The sequence below is a fragment of the Centroberyx affinis genome, unplaced genomic scaffold, assembly GCF_046629955.1.
Source record: "Centroberyx affinis isolate AG114_WGS23_722 - 3 ecotype Tasmania unplaced genomic scaffold, CSIRO-AGI_Caff_v1 ptg003480l_1, whole genome shotgun sequence".
Taxonomy (NCBI): Eukaryota; Metazoa; Chordata; class Actinopteri; order Beryciformes; family Berycidae; genus Centroberyx; species Centroberyx affinis.
Genome location: NW_027281439.1, coordinates 58,457 through 79,169, shown reverse-complemented (window position 1 = coordinate 79,169; position 20,713 = coordinate 58,457). Strand labels below are relative to the sequence as shown.

At 43.1% G+C, this 20,713-nt stretch overlaps 1 protein-coding gene across 1 annotated transcript in view; it reads left to right on the top strand.

The window, feature by feature from the left end:
• Positions 1 to 18,821, top strand: part of LOC139661232 (nesprin-2-like) — a 56,160-nt gene extending 37,339 nt beyond the window's left edge. The window contains 19 exon segments of the mRNA XM_071539646.1: positions 2,057 to 2,215; positions 3,687 to 3,853; positions 8,169 to 8,331; positions 8,564 to 8,644; positions 8,647 to 8,756; positions 9,649 to 9,799; positions 10,027 to 10,209; positions 10,752 to 10,889; positions 10,988 to 11,179; positions 11,305 to 11,590; positions 11,862 to 11,930; positions 13,154 to 13,290; positions 13,415 to 13,541; positions 14,453 to 14,655; positions 14,768 to 14,944; positions 16,192 to 16,320; positions 16,845 to 17,036; positions 17,368 to 17,471; positions 17,623 to 18,821. Coding sequence (XP_071395747.1) covers positions 2,057 to 2,215; positions 3,687 to 3,853; positions 8,169 to 8,331; positions 8,564 to 8,644; positions 8,647 to 8,756; positions 9,649 to 9,799; positions 10,027 to 10,209; positions 10,752 to 10,889; positions 10,988 to 11,179; positions 11,305 to 11,590; positions 11,862 to 11,930; positions 13,154 to 13,290; positions 13,415 to 13,541; positions 14,453 to 14,655; positions 14,768 to 14,944; positions 16,192 to 16,320; positions 16,845 to 17,036; positions 17,368 to 17,471; positions 17,623 to 17,830 — 2,976 coding nt within the window. The 3' untranslated portion in view covers positions 17,831 to 18,821.
• The last annotated feature ends 1,892 nt before the right edge of the window (positions 18,822 to 20,713 follow it).

Genomic DNA, 20,713 nt, shown 5'->3' with positions numbered 1-20,713 from the left:
TCCTGCAAAGGTACAAAACTTCAAGGATGTTTCTTAGGTTAGATGTGAGCTATGTGCAAAAGAGATTTGGTTGCTAGATTGTGTTTTTCAGAAAACACTGGTATATAAGAATACAAAGAAAACTGCAGCCTTTACCGCATATCTACATGTTTTGAAATAGACACTTGACAGTTTCCAAGCATTTGAATAGCTGCTGATTAGGCACATACTCGATGGCTGGCTGAACAATCAGGAGAAACTCTCAGTCAGAACAGGCTGTAACTGCATTATTAGAAGAAATAGCTCTATTCACAGAGGCTGAAATTCCTGCAGTTAAGTCTGTCAGCTTAAACACAAACACACGCTTGTTCTTGGGAAACAAACGGTTATGATATGTCGGTGACGTTTTTGGCCACGATTAGGCCTTGTGATAATTTGCACTCATGTTAATTGGACCCTCGGCTCAACTGGCTGCTCCCACCTGCTTCTGTTGGCAGGAGTTACTACACAGATGCACCGTAGAGTTCTCTGAGTCAATATTAACATAGTTTTGCTAGTTAGAATGAATACTTCAAGAGCTTTCCAACTGTGGGGATTGGGAAGGATTAAAAGAATGTTTATTAAGACAAACAATGGCATTGCATAAAAGTGTGACCCAAATGATGTTGGACATTGTTCATATAAAGATTTCAAGTGGTAATCCACAAGATTTATTTTCTTTTTTCTTTTTTTTTTTGGTCTCCATCTTTGTTGCTAAGCGCTTATTGCTGTGGTGTTTCTGCACTGCTCTTCCCAGAGATCACCTGTCAATCAAACAGTGTGTCCAGCACTGTGACACTTTTATTTATATGAAAATGTCTCAGATTTTTGCTTTAACTCTGAAATTGATGGGAAAAAAATTTATGTGGTTAGGCTAATAATTCACTACCTTTAAGTGTGGTAAGCGTAACATGAGATTTCTCTACTCTGTTCATTGCTGACATGGCCGGGGGGGCATGGATCTGTGCCACAACAGCTTCCTTTGCATAGTTAACAGGTTGTAGGTGGGGGAAGCCAGTGGAATGGGTCCGATGAACAGATGGCTTGGCTGGGCTGAAGGGATTCAGGGGACAGGCTCTATTGTTGTGGGGGAAGCCCCGGTCCTCACAGGGTGACTGCAGCACACAATGCAACCTAAATACCCCAGAGTCCAAAAGGCCCGGCGGCGTTACATTAAAACCAGACCAGGGCTCATGAAAAACAAATAAATGCCACTGAGCAGTAAAATATGGCTGCCCCAAACAAGCTTTGCGGGCTCGCTAAGCTCTATGACCCCAAAAAGATCAACAGCCCCCTCCTTAACTGTGTAATGGGGTGTTATCATGTTAAGCTGTCATTAGGAAAATGGACCCTGTTAATTTCATCTGAAGAGCCAGGCTCTCTTGGGGGCTTCTCTCAATTTAGTTGATTATACAGACTCCCATAGAGATTAAATGGCCACTACGGGTTCAGTGTGACGGGAGAATTCACTTCATTTCACCGCATTGTATTCACTTAAATAATGACTTGTATTCACATGTATAGCTATACTTTAAGGATGAGATATGACTTCAATATAATTATTTTTCTGTAATTTGTATATTTTGAGGAACATATGATTTGTCAAACGTTTTATAATAGCGATATAGTGAAACATAGCCACAGCTTTACCAGTTCTTGAACCATGAACCTAGTTCAAGTCTACCAAAAGCCTTACAGTCTTTGTTGTGTATTAGAATTAGGTCACAGTTTCTCCTGGAATACATGCCAGGAAGTATCACAGCAAATAACCCTGAACTCAGACTGGAGTCGTATTTGTTACAATCTCAGCAATAACTCTTAAAGCTGCACTAGGCAAAATCTTTAGGTAAAAATACACCCATCTTCTCAATTTAACCCTTTGGTGTCCTTTGGTATAAAGCGTCACAGACCGGCTAGGTTGGTAAACATGAGCGTGCTGTGTGCAGTGTACTGATGTCACCTTATAGGATTTCTGGGCATTGAAGTGAAATAATTGAAACCGCTTTAATATTCACAATCCAAACTCTACCCTCCCCAGGTATCCTTGCGCAGGCAGGAAATCGCTGACCGCCTCAATGCCTGGACTATCTTCAACGACAAGAACAAGGAGCTGTGCGATTGGCTGACTCAGATGGAGAACAAGGTGTGCCATAACGGAGACCTCAGCATCGAGGAGATGGTGGAGAAGCTGAAGAAGGTAAGAGAACAACCCGGGGAACATGGTCACTTACTCTCCAAAGAAATACCCCGCCTTTGTTTGGAATGGGAGTGTAATATTTAGAATAGATTAAACCCCAGAACAGGGGTTCTCATAGTGTGACAGACCCTGGCCTGTGATTTACACAATAGAGATGAGTAAGTTAGGTAATTAGAGCAGAGATCCAACAGGAAAAAAAGCGCACTGTATGCAGACCATTAAGCTTTTGCAAGGAATTCTGTTTGCACACCAGTCTTAATAATGACACATAGTACATTCTGTGCATTGCCACAATTAGTCTACAAATTAGGGCCTAAATACCACCTGTGTAAGCATGTCTAAAATCCATACATGAGTAACACGCATTATACTATACTACTGTATGTAGGCTATAACAGAATGGAGGCCTGGAGTAGAATGGCTGCTTGCCCTTTGTTAACACACAACAGTTGTCCTTTCACTGACAGAGAGCCTTTTGTGCTTTCCTGTCTCCTCATGAACCGTGCTCAAGTTAATAATTGGTTTGGACATTGCATAATTATTGTTTTGGGCCGTGAGATGGGATGAGAAAATTAGAGGCACTTGGTAATACTGTAGCTTTCATTATTTGGCTGAAAGCTTTTTTTCACTGACAACACTTCCTGGTGACTGCTGAAACAACCACTGCTGCGACAACAAAAGCAAATAGGTGCTTGGCAAGCTGTTGGAGTGGGGCACTGAAAAGTCAAGGAGCGTGTTCTTGAAACATCAAAATACCCTTCTTTATTTTGAATGGGAATTCTCTTTTTTGTGTTTATTTTATTGGGCATTTAAAGCAGCACTAGGCAAGATTTTTTATGTAAAATCCAGCTGTCTTACCAGCCTAAACCACAAAGTGGGGTTGTAACCGAGAAGAGCGTCCCATCCTCACTAACTGAAATAGTGTAGATTCGCCCTGTTTACCCAAATGAAATTCTGGTGTCGGGTCTGAACGCAGGAAGCAATGTATTGAAACTTAAGAGCAGAAGAGCAGCGCTCTGTCCAGAGACAGCTGGACTCACCAACGTAGATCTTTTTCTTCTCTCGTCCCTTTGATATCCTTTGGTATAAAGCATCAAAGACCAGCCAGGGTGGGAAACATGTGTGCTAACCCTAATCACCTTACAGGAATTCTGGGCATTGAAGTTAAAATTTTTCAAATAGTTACCTCTCACTGCTATTTGCAGCCACCAACATACAAAGTTGCCTAGGCTGCTTTAATGTTTCCATATTCTACAGGGATTAAATCATGTATTGTACGTAATAACACTGCTAAAAATGTATTTGTGCAATCTATTCATGTTAATCCCTGGGTATGCAACAAAAATGCATGCAAGAATCCACAAAGTCTGATTTTAAATTCCATCAGCATACAGGCTACTTGTGAGGTTTTTCGGCTTACTAGTTAGGAAATGTGGAGCAACACAAAATGAACGGCATCTTGCCTCCACAGGACTGCATGGAAGAGATCAACTTGTTCAGTGAGAACAAGAGCCACCTGAAGCAGCTGGGAGAGCAGCTGCTGTTAGCCAGCGACCAGGCCAAGCAGACGCAGGTCCACGGCTCACTGCAGCAGGTCAACCAGCGCTGGCACAACCTCTTCCACCGCATCGAAGCCAGGTGAGTGGAGCTGTGATGGTGTTTGGTGCATGTGATATGGGCTAAGGGGGTTTGAAGCAAAGGGTGTGTGTCCCTCTTATTGTATGTGCATGTGTAGATGTGTGTAAATATGTGTGTGCAAACGTACGTGTGTGTTTTTAGTAATTAAACACTTTTCAAAAGCAAATGAGAGGACCATGGAAAGAGAAATAATGTGATGTGTATTATATAATAATAACAATGGGTACAAAAAGTGTGTGTGTGTAAGCAAACACTCACATACACACATAGGTGCAAGTGCACATTTGTTCAAGTGTGTGTATGTGCACTAATTGAGTTTTGCTCATTACCACACACTACATTCCCCCCAATACTAGCCACCCACACAAGCACGTTTTACAGCAAAGCCATTAGAAAGCATCAGGAAAGACTGAAAGGCTTTAAGTGGGAGCCGGTAATTAAACAATAGCACTGGTACTGTGTACTGCCCATCCACCTGCTGTCGTGTTAGCCTTGCTCCACAGCTGTCGTGAATACATGGCTTTTAATGTACAGACTGTAGGTTAAGCCATCATGATGATACAGTGTTACTGTCCCGACCCCCCTCAGACAGATGGACAGTCAACAAAAAATAAAAAAAAACTGTGGCTGTGCTCAAGTTTTGGACAGCACCATATGGCCCCATGTCTCCACTGATCCCCCTATTTTCAGTCTGTCAGAGTGGGATGACCTGAGGGAGGGAGGGAGGGAGGTTGGGTTTGTCTGGGTGGGGAGGGGACGGGTCTGTCGGCATGTATTAAATCAGTGCTTCTCAAAGTGGGGTCCTGGGACCCCTAGGTGTCCTTGAGGCAGTTTCAGTTCCACAGCAAAATGTGGCATAGTTTAATATCACTAGAAATAATCCCAATTAGAGAATGTATGACTATTGTAATTGTGGGTATCACATTCACCACTATTAACTCCCCATGCACAGTGTATAGAGTTATACAATTCAGTATGGGAGTCCCTAGAACAAATTTTCTCTAGGGAGAGTCTGTAGCCTAATGTGTGACTATTTGAGGGTCTATGTCATGAAAACATTTGAGAACCACTGCAAAAAATGCAAAAAACTCATTCAACTTGCTTACTCATCCAGCTATTTCTTCATGTTTCTTCAATGATATGAACACCAGAGAAGGTCAAAACCAAGGCCAAAACCTCTAACCTGGCAGGATGACAGGTTACTAAAACTCAATAAACAAGCCACTTGTGAGTCCATGTGACTTTCGTTTACAAGCCCTGGTTCACATGTGTTTGGACAGTGTGAACCCAAACAACCCAAAAATGAAACAAAGTAAGCTTTTGCACGAAGGTTCGGACCAAACAAAACAAACTGTAAGATTCTTTGAGCCCCACCCCCCACCACTGCCACCACAACCCACCCTCACCCCCACCACCACCACCACCTCCATGAATGCACCACACCATCTGACAGTGTCTCACAATCTGTGGCCCAGACGGAGGGAACATCCTCATTCCCATCCACTCCACTCCAGCTGACTCCATCAGCACCTGCTCTCAGTGCCACCCGCTTATTTATTAGTGCAGCACCCAAATCAGCATGCTGAGAGGAAGTGACATCATACTCGAGACAGAACCTAAAGCACACATCAGAAAAAAATGGATGATGCAGCCAACAGGTTTATTTCTTTTGAATATTGATATGTGTTGTTTATTTGTATCAGAACAGAATTGGATTTGACAGTCAGTGGAATCCGCTCATAGGTATCAATTAGGTATGGAAAGGGTACCTTAGAGTCCATTTTTATCATTGTAGTGAAGATGACAGATCATGAAAAAATGCCAGAAATGAGCATTCAGGACCAATGTCCCCTCTAAACTGAAGTAAACTACATCTAATAATTGATCACATTGACTAAATAATAATATCTCAACAGCCATTACTCCACTTTGTCCTCAGAAATGTAGTCTATTTATATAAGCAGGCTTTAAAGTTTTGGTGGCAAATTATATTAGATGCAGGGACTTTGCCTTAGCTTAGGGTTTAGTTAATTTATTTTTAGTCTGTTGAAAATATAGTTCTCAAATGATACTTTGCTGATAGAATCTGAACATTTCATTTCTGAAGGTCTTCCAGTCTACTGATAATTGGCTGAATATGTTGCTGAAAATCAGACCGAGACACTGTTGATACTCTGAAAATACTGAAAGTGTACTTTGTAATTTATGTGTTGACTGAGTTTTGTGACCTTCAGACCTTAAAACCTTAAAACCTGTCCTGAAAAACCTACTTTTTGCAGACGTGGTTTTCATTCAATAGTAGCAATGTGGAATATTGAGATGAAGTGTTGCTGAATACAAATCGCAACTCACTGCACCAACATTATATCCAGTTAGCTGAGCCACACAAGATCCTGCGTCTACTGTAACTGTTCCCACTATCAGTGGTGGAAATAGTACCAAAATATCCTACTCAAGTAGAAGTACGGTTATTTCGCTGAAATTAGAGTAGAAATAAAGTTAGATTTGTAAAAATCTACTTAAGTAAAAGTAAAAAGTATTTAATTTTAAATGTAGTCAGAAAGTAAAATAATGACCTGTAAAAAGGACGAGTGGACAGAAAGTTCAAAATGTGATAATGTGTATGTTGTTAACTACATTCAGTTTCATTAAAAATAAGATTCTGAAATTCATGTCATTATTATATCTGTGATAAAAAAAACTTTTAAATACCCATCCTGTTTATAGAATAGCATTATTACACTGCCAACTATCTAGGAAGGTTAGCGAACTTGCTAGACACCAACCAGGCTAACACAAACCAATAACACTGTAGCTGAACGGATGGTAACTAAGCTATTATATTGGATAAATTAGAGCATTTAATGTTACAGTAAGTTAGTGTTTCCTCTACATGCTTGTGCAGGTTTGATGCAACTTACTATTGTCCAGTTTCTGATGCAATGCTAATGCAGAACTTACCAAATGTGTACTCTGTAGTTCAGTCAGTATGTCTTATGTAAAAGTAAAGTGAATTTAAAAAATACTCAAAAAAGTACATGTACACAAAAGCACTCCGTTACAGTAAGTAAATGTAATTTAGTCTTTCGCCCGGCCTTTACTGAGCCGAGTAACCAGGCAACTTTAAGGCCTCCTGTGGCCAGTTGGACTTTGTCAACTTCATCCTCCGACCACACATCCTCACTTATCTTCCAGCTCTTTTCTCCTCCTTTTTGCTCCATCCATTCTCCTTCTGTCCCTCCGCTCGGCGGGGACCCCTGACCGTGTCTTTTGTTGGGGCTCCACATGTAGCTACTAGGCTTTGTTAGGCTGTCAGAGGTGAGGAGGGAGGGGGGGGTGGGGGGGGTGGGGTGGGAGAGAGAGAGAGAGAGAGAGAGAGAGGATTGGTTAACTAGCGTGGTTATGTCTGCAGAGGAGGATGGATGTTTTCTGGAGGGGGATTTTACTGTATATCTTGTCTGCTGCTTAATTATGCAGCCATACACTTGCAGCCACACACACACACACACACACACACACACACACCCTTGTACTTCTATCCGTATGACGACCGTCCATTGACTACATTTATTCCCTAATCCTAACATTAAATCTCTCTGGTTCTCACAAGGATAGAAATAGAAGAACACACACTTATCTACAGCTGCTGGGACCCCTTCATACATTCTCTAGTCCGCCACACACTCACAGCCGCTTTTACCTCCTATTATTTAGTGGAGAGCTTCTCCCTCTCGGCCCTGACAGGTCCTGTTGGACCTTAACAGGACAGGAAGGATCAAATGGGGAAATTAACTCAAACCCCCCAAATGGGGCACACTTCAGGCTTTTGAGAGCTTCAAAAGAGCGCTTTCTTTGTGCCAAGCGTTGCTATGACGCCAGTCGGGCGGTGGGTTGTGTGTGTGTGTGTGTGTGTGTGTGTGTGTGTGTTCACGAGTGGGGTCAGTTGCTATGGTGACGTTGGAAGTTCTAGTGGGAGACACCTGGGAGAGTTGCGAGGTAGTGAATAGTTCTACTTTCTTTCCGTCTCTCTTGTTTGGTTGTGTATGATATTATGTTTCGTCTGTTATCTCTTTTGCTTCAGACTCTTTCTTTCTTTCTTTCTTTCTTTCTTTCTTTCTTTCTTTCTTTCTTTAGTGGCTATTCATCTTCAAATAAAAACATCTGAACCATTAACTACAGGTTTTACTTACAGGAGTTACTAACAGTCTTGATTTCTTGCTTAAATACGGATTACTGAATATATATATGGGCTGTGCATTAGTATATTAGTATATTATGCTAACGGCCATGTGTTTGCATGGCTGTGTGTCCGCAGGGTGAAGAAGCTGAAGGAGACTCTGGTGACGGTGCAGCAGCTGGACAAGAACATGAGCAACCTGCGCTCCTGGCTGTCCCGCATGGAGGCCGAGCTGTCCAGACCCATCACCTACAGCGTCTGCCACCACCAGGAGATCCAGAGGAGGCTGGCCGAGCAGCAGGTAGGGGGGAGAGCTCAGTACACCCCCCCCCCCCCCACACACACACACACACACACTCTCTCACTGTCCCTCCCTCTCCCCCTTTGTCTCTTTCTATGCCTCTATTTAGATTAATTATTCATATTGGTCCCTTTTTTTTTTGTTATGGCGGCCTCATGCCCCACCGTCTGTGCGTCTGTGGGTGTGGACTGGGACGATGTCTGTCTTCACGTCTGTCCGTGTGTCCGTCCAGGAGCTGCAGCGGGACATTGAGCAGCACACGGAGGGCGTGGCGTCGGTGCTCAGCCTGTGCGACATGCTGCTGCGGGACGGAGGACCGCCGCCGGCGGCACCGAGGCGGAGAGCGACTCCCTGCAGGAAACCAGCCGCAGCCTGGACCAGCGCTGGAGGACCATCTGTGCCATGGCTCTGGACAGGAGGCTCAGGTACACACGCACACACACTTACCACGTTAAAATCAATAAACTCATTCCATACGCTAATCGCTGCCACAACTTTAATCTCCCGTGATCCTCTTTGCATGCAGTTTTGAGTGATGTCACACAATAGGAGAAGTTGTTGTGATGCATAAACGTTAACTAGTAAGTGAAGAAGCCAAACTTTACTGTATTCACCATAGAAGAGATGAAGGCAGCTGAATACTAGGTCGCCAGAGAGCTTGATAATAAATTAGATCTATGTCATCAACACAAATGAGCCATGTTACGATACAGACTGTACTCGTTTGTAGAAAACGTGCACACATTTTGTGCTGATGGTTTGAAAAAAATTGAACTTTTCTGCCAGTACTCTCTCCTTTTTCATCTGCCAGCTGCCTTATGTACCATGAAACCCCACTTCCTGAACTTGAAATGAATCTTCTACTAGCTAGCCAAACGCTTCCACAAGCAATTTGAATTGTAATGGAATGTGAAATTGATAGCAATTTTCCAATGCAACAGCAGTGAAAACTAGCAGTTTATAGACCATCAGCTGGTCTATAAAGGTTACTGCCACAGTTAGTTCAGATATGGCAGTTTAACCTGTTGCAACCTTGCAGCTCCACCAAGGTGCGTGACTCGAACTGAACTGGAAAAAAATGAAATAATTATAAAGATTTTCATTCCAAATGCAATATGCATTTTGAAGAAAAGCTATTATTCATTGCTTCAGATTTCAAAAACACAAATGATTGCATGTTTAATGGAACTGTTTTTTGTAAGTTCAAAAAGCTTTAATATTAAAAAAATAACACTTTTCTGCTGTTGTAGCCTTCACTGAAGTAACAGAATAACCTGCATAGTAGACAATAAATATATTGACCTTGTCCCCTTGTAGGATCGAGGAGACTTGGAGACTGTGGTGTAAGTTCCTCGATGACTACTCGCGGTTCGAGGATTGGCTCAAGATGGCCGAGCGTACCGCCGCCAACCCCAACTCTGCAGACGTCCTTTACACCGTGGCCAAGGAGGAGCTCAAGAAGTTTGAGGTCAGTTGTAGTGTTAGAAATAAAGTTGACTTGACTCGGTGCTTGTCTGGTTACCCAACTATGTGCAGTGTGAATATGAGATTTGTCACAAGAAAACAAACGTATACGTGCAAAGTCAAATCCAACGGTAGAAAAATGCAATGATGTTAACAGAATCACTTTTTGTTATTTGGAGTCCTGATCTCTGTCTTTACTCTAAATCCATGCTTCATCCCTCTCCTCCTCAGGGTTTCCAGAGGCAGGTTCATGAGCGGCTGACCCAGCTGGAACTGGTGAACAACCAGTACCGCCGCCTGGCCAGGGAGAACCGCACCGACCGGGCCAGCCAGCTCAAAGCCATGGTCCACGAAGGCAACCGCCGCTGGGACACCCTGCACCGCAGAGTGGCTGCCGTCCTCCGCAGGCTCAAGGTACAGAAAGGGACAGAGGTGATGGGGAAATACTGTTCACAAAATACTGCCATGTATGTGAGGAAAGACTCTTGTGCTCATAACATATCAGCCACAGACACATTATGTAAAAGTGGCATTTTACAAGAGAAATCTCTTGCTTATTATGTGAAACTGACAATCATTTCTGAATGTCATTTGAAAGAACATTTTGACGGGAGATTAGATTTTATATTGGATATTATTTTCCCCAGTGCCTCAAGTGATTCTCTATTATATCGCTCATTCCCTTCTCTTCCTCTCTTTCATTTGTTGTCTGTTCTTTTTTGTATTTACTTCTTAATTACCTCTATCATGCTGCATAATGAATGAATTTGAATGTTGCTTTCTTGCTATAGTCTGCGATCGTGCACAGCAATCTACACCTGTTCAGGGACTTCAAATGAAAGTTTTCACTTAATGAACTGTACACTTTCCCTGTTAAATTAAGAAATAAAATAACATACCCACGTCTCCTCTCTCTCCCCTGTGCCTTCCATCGTTTTGTTCACCCTGTCTCTCAGTATTTCACCAGCCAGCGGGAGGACTTTGAAGGCACCAGGGAGAGCATGCTGGTGTGGCTGACAGAGCTGGACCTGCAGCTCACCAACGTCGAGCACTTTTCAGAGAGCGACGTCCACCACAAGATCCAGCAGCTCAACGTGAGGGCACAGCGACACACACACACACACACACACACACACACACACACACTCTCTCTCTCTCTCTATCCGTCCAACCGTCCCACCTCTTCCTGCAGGGCTTCCAGAAGGAGATCACCCTGAACACGGAGCGCATCGACGGGCTGATCGTGTTCGGGGAGGGTCTGATCCAGAAGAGCTCGCCGCCGGACGCCGCGCTGATAGAGGAGGAGCTGGAGGAGCTCCACTCCTACTGCCAGGAGGTCTTCAGCAGACTGGTCCGCTTCCACCAGCGCCTCAGCCAGCCACCGGTCAGCTGCAGCACACACACACACACACACACACGCATACGTTTTGTCATTCATTCTCTAACCTTCTGAGGACATTTGGTACAAGTCAACACAAGCCAACACTGACTCTTATTTCCTCGCCTCAGACGATCAAGGAAGAGCCAGAGCTGTTCGGCGCCGGCGTGTCCTTGGAGGGAAGCTTGGAGCTGATTGGCCGGCCGTGGCTCGGGCGCCAGGGGAGCCTCCCGGCCACGCCCACCCACCTGCTCGCCTCCGCTCTGGAGCGCTCGGGACGGGAGACGCCCGTGAGCGTGGACTCCCTGCCGCTGGAGTGGGACCACACCGGGGACGTGGGAGGGTCGTCGTCGCATGAGGACGAGGAGGAGGATGAGGAGGATGAGGAAGAGGGAGCCTACTTCAGTACGCTGTCAGGTAGCTCTGCAGTGGACTTCTTGCTTTCAAACATGGATGCGCATAAGAGTCATAGTGCATTGGATCAAGAGTCCACACACCCTTTCAAATGTCCTTTTTATTGCCTTGAGGATTTAAGGCTTTTTGACTTAAGCAACCAAGGCGTTTTCGTTTTCCATTTTTCATATATTGTCGTTCATTTCAGCCGCCAAGGCAGTAAAAACTACAAAATCTGATATCCGCTGTACACACACACATACACACACTCAAACACATCCCTCTCTCCTCCCAGAGGTGGAGATGACTGAGAGCCAGGAGGAGTTTGTGGAAGCCTCAGAGGCCCTACAAGCCTCCCCACTGGGTAGGCACAACATCTTCACCTTCTGCATGACAAGCCCACCCACAGCCTCCTCATGACAGTAAATGTAACTTATGCAGAGGTCACCACTTTTTTATATGCTTAATGCACTGCTGCTGCTGCTGCATTGATGCTTCGATCCCGAGAGGAACGGTTTGGAAAATCTGCATCTGCATCACACAGCTTCACACAATGCCTATCACAAAACAACACGATAATTCAATTGTCTTCTCAAACCTCCTTTTTATTCTACTTTTTGTTATAATTCTTCCCTTAGTCGAGTCTATTCTGGATCTCTTATGTTCATTTTAGTCCCCCCCCCTTGGTGACCTTTCGTGTTCCACCTCTTCTGACACTCATCTTCCTTCTTTTCTTCTTCTACACCTCCCTCAATGTAATTTTCTCCTCCCTCATCCCAGTCGTCCTCAGTGCTCTTTACGTCTCTTCTCTTCCCGGACTCGCCTCCACTCCTCCTCCTCTATCCCCCCCCCCCCCCCCCCACCCACCACCACCACCACCACCCCTATTGAGCTAAAGGGCACGGCATTTAAGGGCTCTGTCTACTACAATTTTAAAATGCTATTCTGTCGATGTGATTGGTGTTGGTGTGTGAGCGAAACCACCCACTCAGGGTTTCCAGCTGCAGCTCACCCATCCCGGGTCTCGGGTGCCATAACCTCTCTCTTTTCCGCTGTCCAACCATGTGAAATATGGCATTAAATAAGCACTACCACACAGATAACAAGCTTTTTCATTTTTGGGACGGGTGATTTACGCTTGTATGGCATCACTGCTTGCCGCGATTTGTGCGGATGGATTTTGGCCCGGAGTTCAATCTGCCGGAAAGTGATAGTGCAGAGTCTGGTTGCAACTGCATGCTTTTCTCATAAGCATCAACTGGGTATGGCAAGATATGGCACTCACCTTAGTGGCAAGTCTGAATTTGATCATTGTAATTAGCAAAGACCGAGTGAAAATTGGCAGAAGTCTGTTTGGAAGCAATATCTAATAAAATCATATCAGGGAGCAGTCAGGACCAATGTTCTCTAAGCGGATAGTTTGCTGATCTATGTCTAATCATTTATCACATTGACCAGATAATATCTTGTCAATCATCAGTCAGAAATGTAGTGGATCTAAGCAGGTTTGGAAGTTTTAGCTGAAGAGACTCTGCCATAGCTTAGGGTTTTGTGAGTTGAAACTCAATGTGTGTGTGTGTGTTTCAGTTCCAAGCAGGTCCATGGCCATACATGAGTCTCCAAGATGGCGGACACCAGGAGACCCAGAAAGCGAGCAGCTGGACACAGAGGGCCACACGGAGGCCCCACCCACCCTCACCAGCACCCCCCTAAAGCAGGGCTATGTAAGTGACAACATTATTAAACTCAGTGGTGGCGTATGGAAAGAAATTTCATACAAGGTCAACAACTGTGACGATAACTGTAAAGTTTCTCAGCCAGCCCTAACAGAGTATGTTGTGTCTCCAGCTGCGACTCATGTCTCAGTGCAGCGGCAGCATTGAGGACATTAAAAGAGTCTCGCTGCTCCTGGATGATGAGGAGCAACAGGAGGAGCTGGGTCTGACGGGACTGACCGCCACAGACAAACAGTCAGGTGAGAGAGGCTTGTGAAAGATGAAGATGGCAGCTCCAACGGCCTCAACCTGTCGCTGTCATAAGCAGCTGGTCAAAAACAGGTTCTGATGCAATGGAAGTTTATACAACATAGATAAGTGTGAAACAGTGTTTTCCCTATAGTTCCCTCTATATGTATTCTACCATAGCAGCGCACCAGGGCATTACCTGCCATGCTAAAAATATTTGCAAAACAGTTTAATTTTTTCTCTAAATGGTCCCTTTAAGTAAAGAGCCAAGCGAAGTCCAGCAGTGCGTTTCCCCATCTCCTCAAATTCACCTCAGCTCTTCAGTCAGACCAAGACTCTCTGTTTGCCAAAATGATACAGGAAAGTAAAGAAAAGAATGTTGCGTCGATATGCTGAATTGAAAAGAATAATGGCCAAATAAGTTATAATGCCAATGCACGTCCATAAATGATAAGATAATACAAAACCTGTGGGGGGAAATTGGGTCTTTGCAGCAGGAAATAGTAACAGGATGCAGCAAACAAAAATAGAATATAAATAAGAATATTGCAAATGGGGTGACAGTTACAACACTAGACACGTGTTAAGTAGAAATGTAGGAATGAAAAGTATGAAAACAGGAATTACAGCATGTATGAGCAATGTACGTTCACAGAACAGCACTAGAGCATACTGAGATAAAGTAAAAATGAATGAGAAATAGAAAATGAACATATAATAATATGAAATATATGCAAAAAAGTGTTTCACAGTTTGCATTAGGGAATACTACAAAGATCAACCAGTGTCATGGAATAGTTTTGTCTGCTTTTGAGAAGAGAGTTTGTGGCCCCATTTGATTCATCATGGCAAAATTCAAAGAAACCTCAAACTATCCTTTTAATATGTGTGTGTGTGTGTGTGTGTGTGTGTTAATTCTCAGGGGTGATTGAGCGCTGGGAGCTGCTCCAGGCTCAGTCCATGAGTGACCTGCAGGCCGGCCTTCGGGAGCCTCAGCAGCTGACGTCCGCCCTCGGTGACATCACTTCCTGGTTGGGACGCGCCATCCCAGAGCTGGAGCGCCACCTGCGGTCCGACCCAGCAGCCAGCGTCGAGGACATGGCAGCTAGAGCCAAACAGCTTAAGGTAAAAGTTAAGACTAAGCAAAGCAGACGTTTGGGCCAAGCTTGAACGAGAGTGTCCTAACAAGTACAACCTGGATATGTACATGGAATATTCATGAGCTCTACTCTTACAGGAGATGCAGAAGATGTTCGCCCGCTACAAGCCGGTCATGCTGTCTGTCAACCTGGGGGCTCAGGAGGCCCCGGAACTACAGGAGAGCCTGGGGAATATTAACCGGGACTGGAGCCAGGCATGTACGGGCCTTCAGGAGTGGGAGAACAGTCTGAGGAAGACACTAATGCGCTGTCAGGTGAGATGGGATTTTAAAGGAAAAGTCCACTCTGAAACACTCTAACCCTGTTATATGAGTTTGAAAGCAGAACATGTCTCAGCTGTCTAAATTATCAATGGTAAACGTCAGGTTTTGATGTCAGTCCCTCAGAATCAAAGAGCGAGGGCTTCTTTCTAGAGCCGCCATTTTGCACCAACAATCATACAGGGAGAAATCCATCATAGAAAGGGCAGAGATGTCACTTTCTCCACCAACAGTAGCCTCAGTAGACCAGAATGCAATGCAGCCACAAGTATGTTTTGAATGAGGGTCATGAGCTTACTTTCTGGGGGTTGTTGAAAGTCATTCTGAGAAACACAGTAAATCACTAAGTGAAGTAGAAGTAGACGAGGCAGGCTGAGAAAAAAAATAAAATAAATTACAACACTTCATCACAAAATAACTGCTGGAATGCACTGAACATCACAGATTGATGGTACTGAACACTGGAAGAATTTCAAAGGTTGGATGAATTGTTATAGTCCCCCCTGTCTTAAACAGTGCTATAAAGCTACTTCAAAACATCTTACACTTACTCATTCAGTCTTGTCACGAGTGTCCCTCTTGGTACAGGATTTAATTAGAGCTACTTCCCTGTATGATTGTATGATTTTGTCATCGCTATATGGCGATGAAATTAGTCGTGAAAGGAAGCGGGAAGAATGTGACTGTTGCAGTAGTTCGCTGGTTCAGTAGTAGCTCTATTGTTCTGTGCAATGCTTGTGTGTGGTGTAATTTAGTTTAATTTAATTGGCAAATTTTTTTTAGTAAAATCATAACAGTCCTCTCTGGTAAGCTATGCATCATGGGAAGAAAAAGAAAAGAAAGGTTGTTGGAAAGCAGCTCACTAGAAGAAGAAGAATTCAATAACAGTATAAAGGCCAAGCCATAGTCAAATGACAGCTGTTTTGAATTTTTAAATTGAAATATCTTTCTAAATGTCCCTCCATGGCTTTTTCTAGACTTGTTTTCTGTACAAACCAGTGTTGTTAGATTTTCCATTGGCCCTTCTAGTGTTAATCCATACAGAGAAAATGTAACAGGCTACAGGCTAAGTAGCTATTTGGAAGCATTATCGCACAACATAGAGTGTGAAATTGTGAATGTTGGTGCTGTCCTGTCAAAATTTGCATGAGGTGAGGTCACATAATGCACTCTAAAAGTTGGAGTACCAAAACAGACTCCCACTGACTGAGAAATGACCTTTGACCCCTCTCCCCTTACAGGAGTTCCATGAAACCCTGCACTCTCTGCTGCTGTGGCTGGCCCACGCAGAGAGCAGGCGCTACGCGGTGGACATCGGTCACCCGGACACCCCAGTCAGAGCCCTGCACCAACACCGCAGCACACTCACTGTAAGCAGATAGGCCTGTCCCACACGGGGATTCTAGTCATATCCAAGCTGTGAGAAAGAAAGCACTCCTAGTAAGATGCCAATGCTTGGTGACTCCTGAATACAAGGGTTCGACCATTATGGGCTTTTATAGGTTGATACTGATGTTCTGATGCATCTTTAAATCTGACCATTTTTGAAAATTAGTATTAAGTGTTTCTGAAAATGTTATTCTTGTCAGGGTAGAAACACCTCTGAAACTGTGTTTAGATCATCATTAAAACTCTCCATTTTGATGATGATGATGATGATGATGGTAGTAGGTTAAGGGCTTCCATAGACAACCAGTGTTGTATTGATCAATTCTACAATAAATATGTAATCACACAAAATGCATCAGAGGTGGATGACACTGACTGGCTGATGTGGGATTTTTAATAAAAGGCCAATATTAGCCCAATACAGGTACAAATCTTATGGAATGACATTGTCAGTCATAATCCCCGTCATAATCATCACTGCCTTTCTGTCGTTTGTGGTGTGCAGGCTCTCCAGGAGGAGCTGCAGGGCCGGCGGGCTCAGCAGGCCTCCCTCCAGGCTCTGTGGTCTCAGCTCCAGCCGGAGGAGGGGGCCGAGGAGAGCGGCGAGGCCCAGGAGAAGCTCCACGTGACGGGCAGCAAACTGAAGCTGCTCCTGCGGCAGGTCGCCCAGGACCTCGGCACCCTGCAGCAACGTCTGGTAATGTCAAATCATATAACATTTCTGATTTTTCTTCTGAGTATTCTCCTCATTTTCTTTCGTCTGTCTTGAAATTGTGCATGAAGTACATGCATGGCAAATCAACTTAAATTCAATTTGAATTCAAGCCACAAAATTGATTTTTAACCTCTGGTCTTTATTTTTGGTTGGAATTTGATTTCAGTGTGGGCAAAAGGGTAAAAGAATTGGGAATTTTTTTTGGCAAGCTAAAGAAAAAGAAGAAGAAATGATTGCTAAATGTCAGGGATGTTGAAATGATTATGTGAGAGCTGGTGACTCAGTGTGAGATTTTTCTCCGTCTGTAACGCAGGATTGTGAATCCGCGTCTTCATCCTCGGCTGAAGGAGGCGACCCCGGCCAAAGTGCCTCTTTGCATTCATCCCAGGAGGGAAAGAAAAGTCCCGCCACTAAACGGTATGCAGGAAATGCTTATGAGGGAGTTTTATTACATTAAATAAACCTGCAAACATACCACAACAATGTCTCATCTAGGGGTTTGTTTGGATGCCACTGACAGAAACTTTGCGTATTCCTATAATTAACCTCTTTCTTCTGTGATGTGCAGAGAGAAGAGGGATCCATCCCCGCCTCGCTCCCTGTTCTACCGGGTGCTGCGCGCCGCCTTCCCCCTGCACCTCCTGCTGCTGCTCCTCCTGCTGCTGCCCTGCCTGGTGCCCATGTCCGAGAGCGACCCCAGCTGCACCGTCGCCAACAACTTCGCCCGGTCTTTCTACCCCATGTTACGCTACACCAACGGTCCGCCGCCCACCTGACACTCGCGCACCTGACAAAACAGACTGTTTGTATATTTGAAATACACACAGAGAAAACGCACACCTCCTTTCCCTTCCACTAAAACATGTACATATGCTTTTTTTGACATACAAATCTGATATCAGTTGTTCTATGTCCAAAGCTGATCAATCCATTCTCTGCAAAAAGGATTGTCACTGTCCAAAAATTTTATTTCAATGTCTATTTTTAAAGATTTGATTTTAGAGCAGACTGTATTTATTCCATGAACAAAGCCACCAATTTGTTATCATGCTGAGCATTTGATGAATAATTGGGCCTATTGTAAACCTCTCCCTAAAAAAAAAAGAGTGTATATGAGGCTATTTAAGTGAATAATGGATTGATGATTGGTTGGAGCCAGCAATTTACCAAACGATAGGTCATGAAAGTGCTTTGCTTTTTCCAGATTTTTTTATACACCAAATTTATACATGATGACGTCAAAATATGCCTTTCTTGAATGATATAGCCTAATATTGATCATCACTGATGTGCACTGTGTCCTTTCCATTTACATGTTTATACTCAGATATCACTCCTGCCACGGTCCTAATCCTATATGGGTTCTAGGTAAATGTTCTGTTAACATTTCATTTTCTCACAGTTTATCCTGCACCAGAGGAGCACACTGATCTATTCTGATCTATTTTTGTATTAGACTGAATTTGAAAAAGGTCATTTTTCACAATAGTAGACACTGGTAAATCGCAGCTAGCATGCTGGTTGAAATCAAATTTAAGCTTTGAAATAATATAAAATAACGGCAGTTTTATAGAAATACTTGTATATCTATATTTTTGAAGACACATTTTGTAGTAGATTGTGAACAGACATGTCGATGCCTCCCAGTGCATTGTTGAGGAAAACACTTTAGTCCTTAGATTACATGTATGTACAGAATGTAATATTATAATGCTTATTTATAAAATCAAACAGTGTATTTATTCTCCTGAATTTCTGGCAATAAACACTGTTTGTCTTACTAAATTTGCCTCAAGTCATTCTGCCTCAAGTCCTGATGTTGAAAAAATGAATTAAACATGCCTTTGACAAACAAAAGAAAATTGTTAAATATGCTTTGTAGAGTGAAGATGGAGTTTTAGGAATTCAAATCAAAATAACGAATTACAACCAAAAATCTCAAAAACTTCTCCTAGACAGTCAATACACCAAAATAGAGTATGGATATTTTATGGGGGAAATGCCCCTTTAATTTCCTAAAAGCTGACTTAGAAGTCTTCACCTAATCAGATTTAAGATGGGATGCAGGATCTTAAGTCAAATAGTTACACGCTATACATGAAATCTGGTTTAGAACACATTCATAATATCTGAACAAGAGCTACATTACAGCCACACAGCACAACCCTGAATTCTCATTCAAACCGTATGCCTTCATAAATTTGTACTTGTTACGTTTATGCCATTTGTTACATAGTATTGGAACACCAAGGGAATTAATAAGCAGAATTATCACAGTAATCATTTCACTTAAACTTGTTGCTCAATATCTCAGAACGACTGATTTCCAGCCACTGCTAGTAGCAGTCTGCTACAGTATGCTGGTGATTTTTATATAAAGGAGGACTGCACACTCACCTTTAAAAGATGACATTTACAGACCACAATTAAATGTGTTGGTGTACTGACTGCAGTCTGCTTTCTAACGTGCCTCTTGAGGACAATGCACTCAAAATGGCCTTTTTTCTTTTTTTCAAATGTATAGCTTTTCTGCTTTATTTGGAGGTTCAAACCAGAGAGTGTGAGAAAAACTATAAACAAAGAGGCTATGACATGGAAAAATGATGATGAGCAAAACTTGAACCCACAGCATAGCCCACTGAGTGACCAGAATAATAATTTGCCTTGTCTGAAACCTGAAGAGTAGACCTCAAGATTCCTCTAGCCTTGATCCATGATGATGACACAGAGTAACACATTGGAGATAATGACACAATAATAACCAACCATCCTTTTTCTTAACAAAATTTTACTTGAGAAATTACACATCATTAGTAAAAGTGATCACCAGAAATAAACAGATATGACTATCTTTTTCTACGTACATAAAGTACACTGTAATTATACACTATGATCATACAGCATGTGATACAGTATATGGTGATATAAAGTGTGACCAGAGGAAAAGGACAAGACAAGCCCAACTGAACTGGTGTCGTATTCCAGAGGTGGATATTTTCTAATTCTACGTATTTTTATGTTAGGTGCACGTCCACGTAAGTGTAAATCTTGCAGTGCAAAGTCATGATTGTCAAAGCTGCAGCACAACTGTGCACACAATAGCTTAGCAAGTAAGTACTAAGGTACAAAAATAGGCTTTTCCTTTTCTTCAAGCAAAACAGACATGTATAAGAGTGCAATATCATCTTGGAGTAATAGTGGTTATGCTTCTTCACAGAAAACAAGCAACATCCTAGACAATAGCCAGGACATGACAGTGACAAGTAGCTCAGCTACAGGGCTTTCAGATGATGTAATGCGCCCTCTGGTGGCCATAGTGGAGGTACATCTGATTGTGTTTGTAAACCAGACAGAAACAGATATGGTTAATTTCTCTGCTCTTTTTGACTGGGAACATTTTATCACTGATAAATCTGGTCAAATTTGTGTCCATATAATGTCAGCAAGCCAATTTATATTTCTGTTTGTGGTCACTGTCTTGTAAGCACATCGGATTTGCATACAAGCTAACATATCTAGAAGCTAGCATTAGTGGCTAGCTAATAGCGATGGGTCAGTTCATGAATCAAACGTTCATTTAAACAATACTTTAAAGGGATCAAGAAAAATTGGTTCGCCAACAGAACTGAAGCGGTTCACGCAATGAACCAATTCTGTAA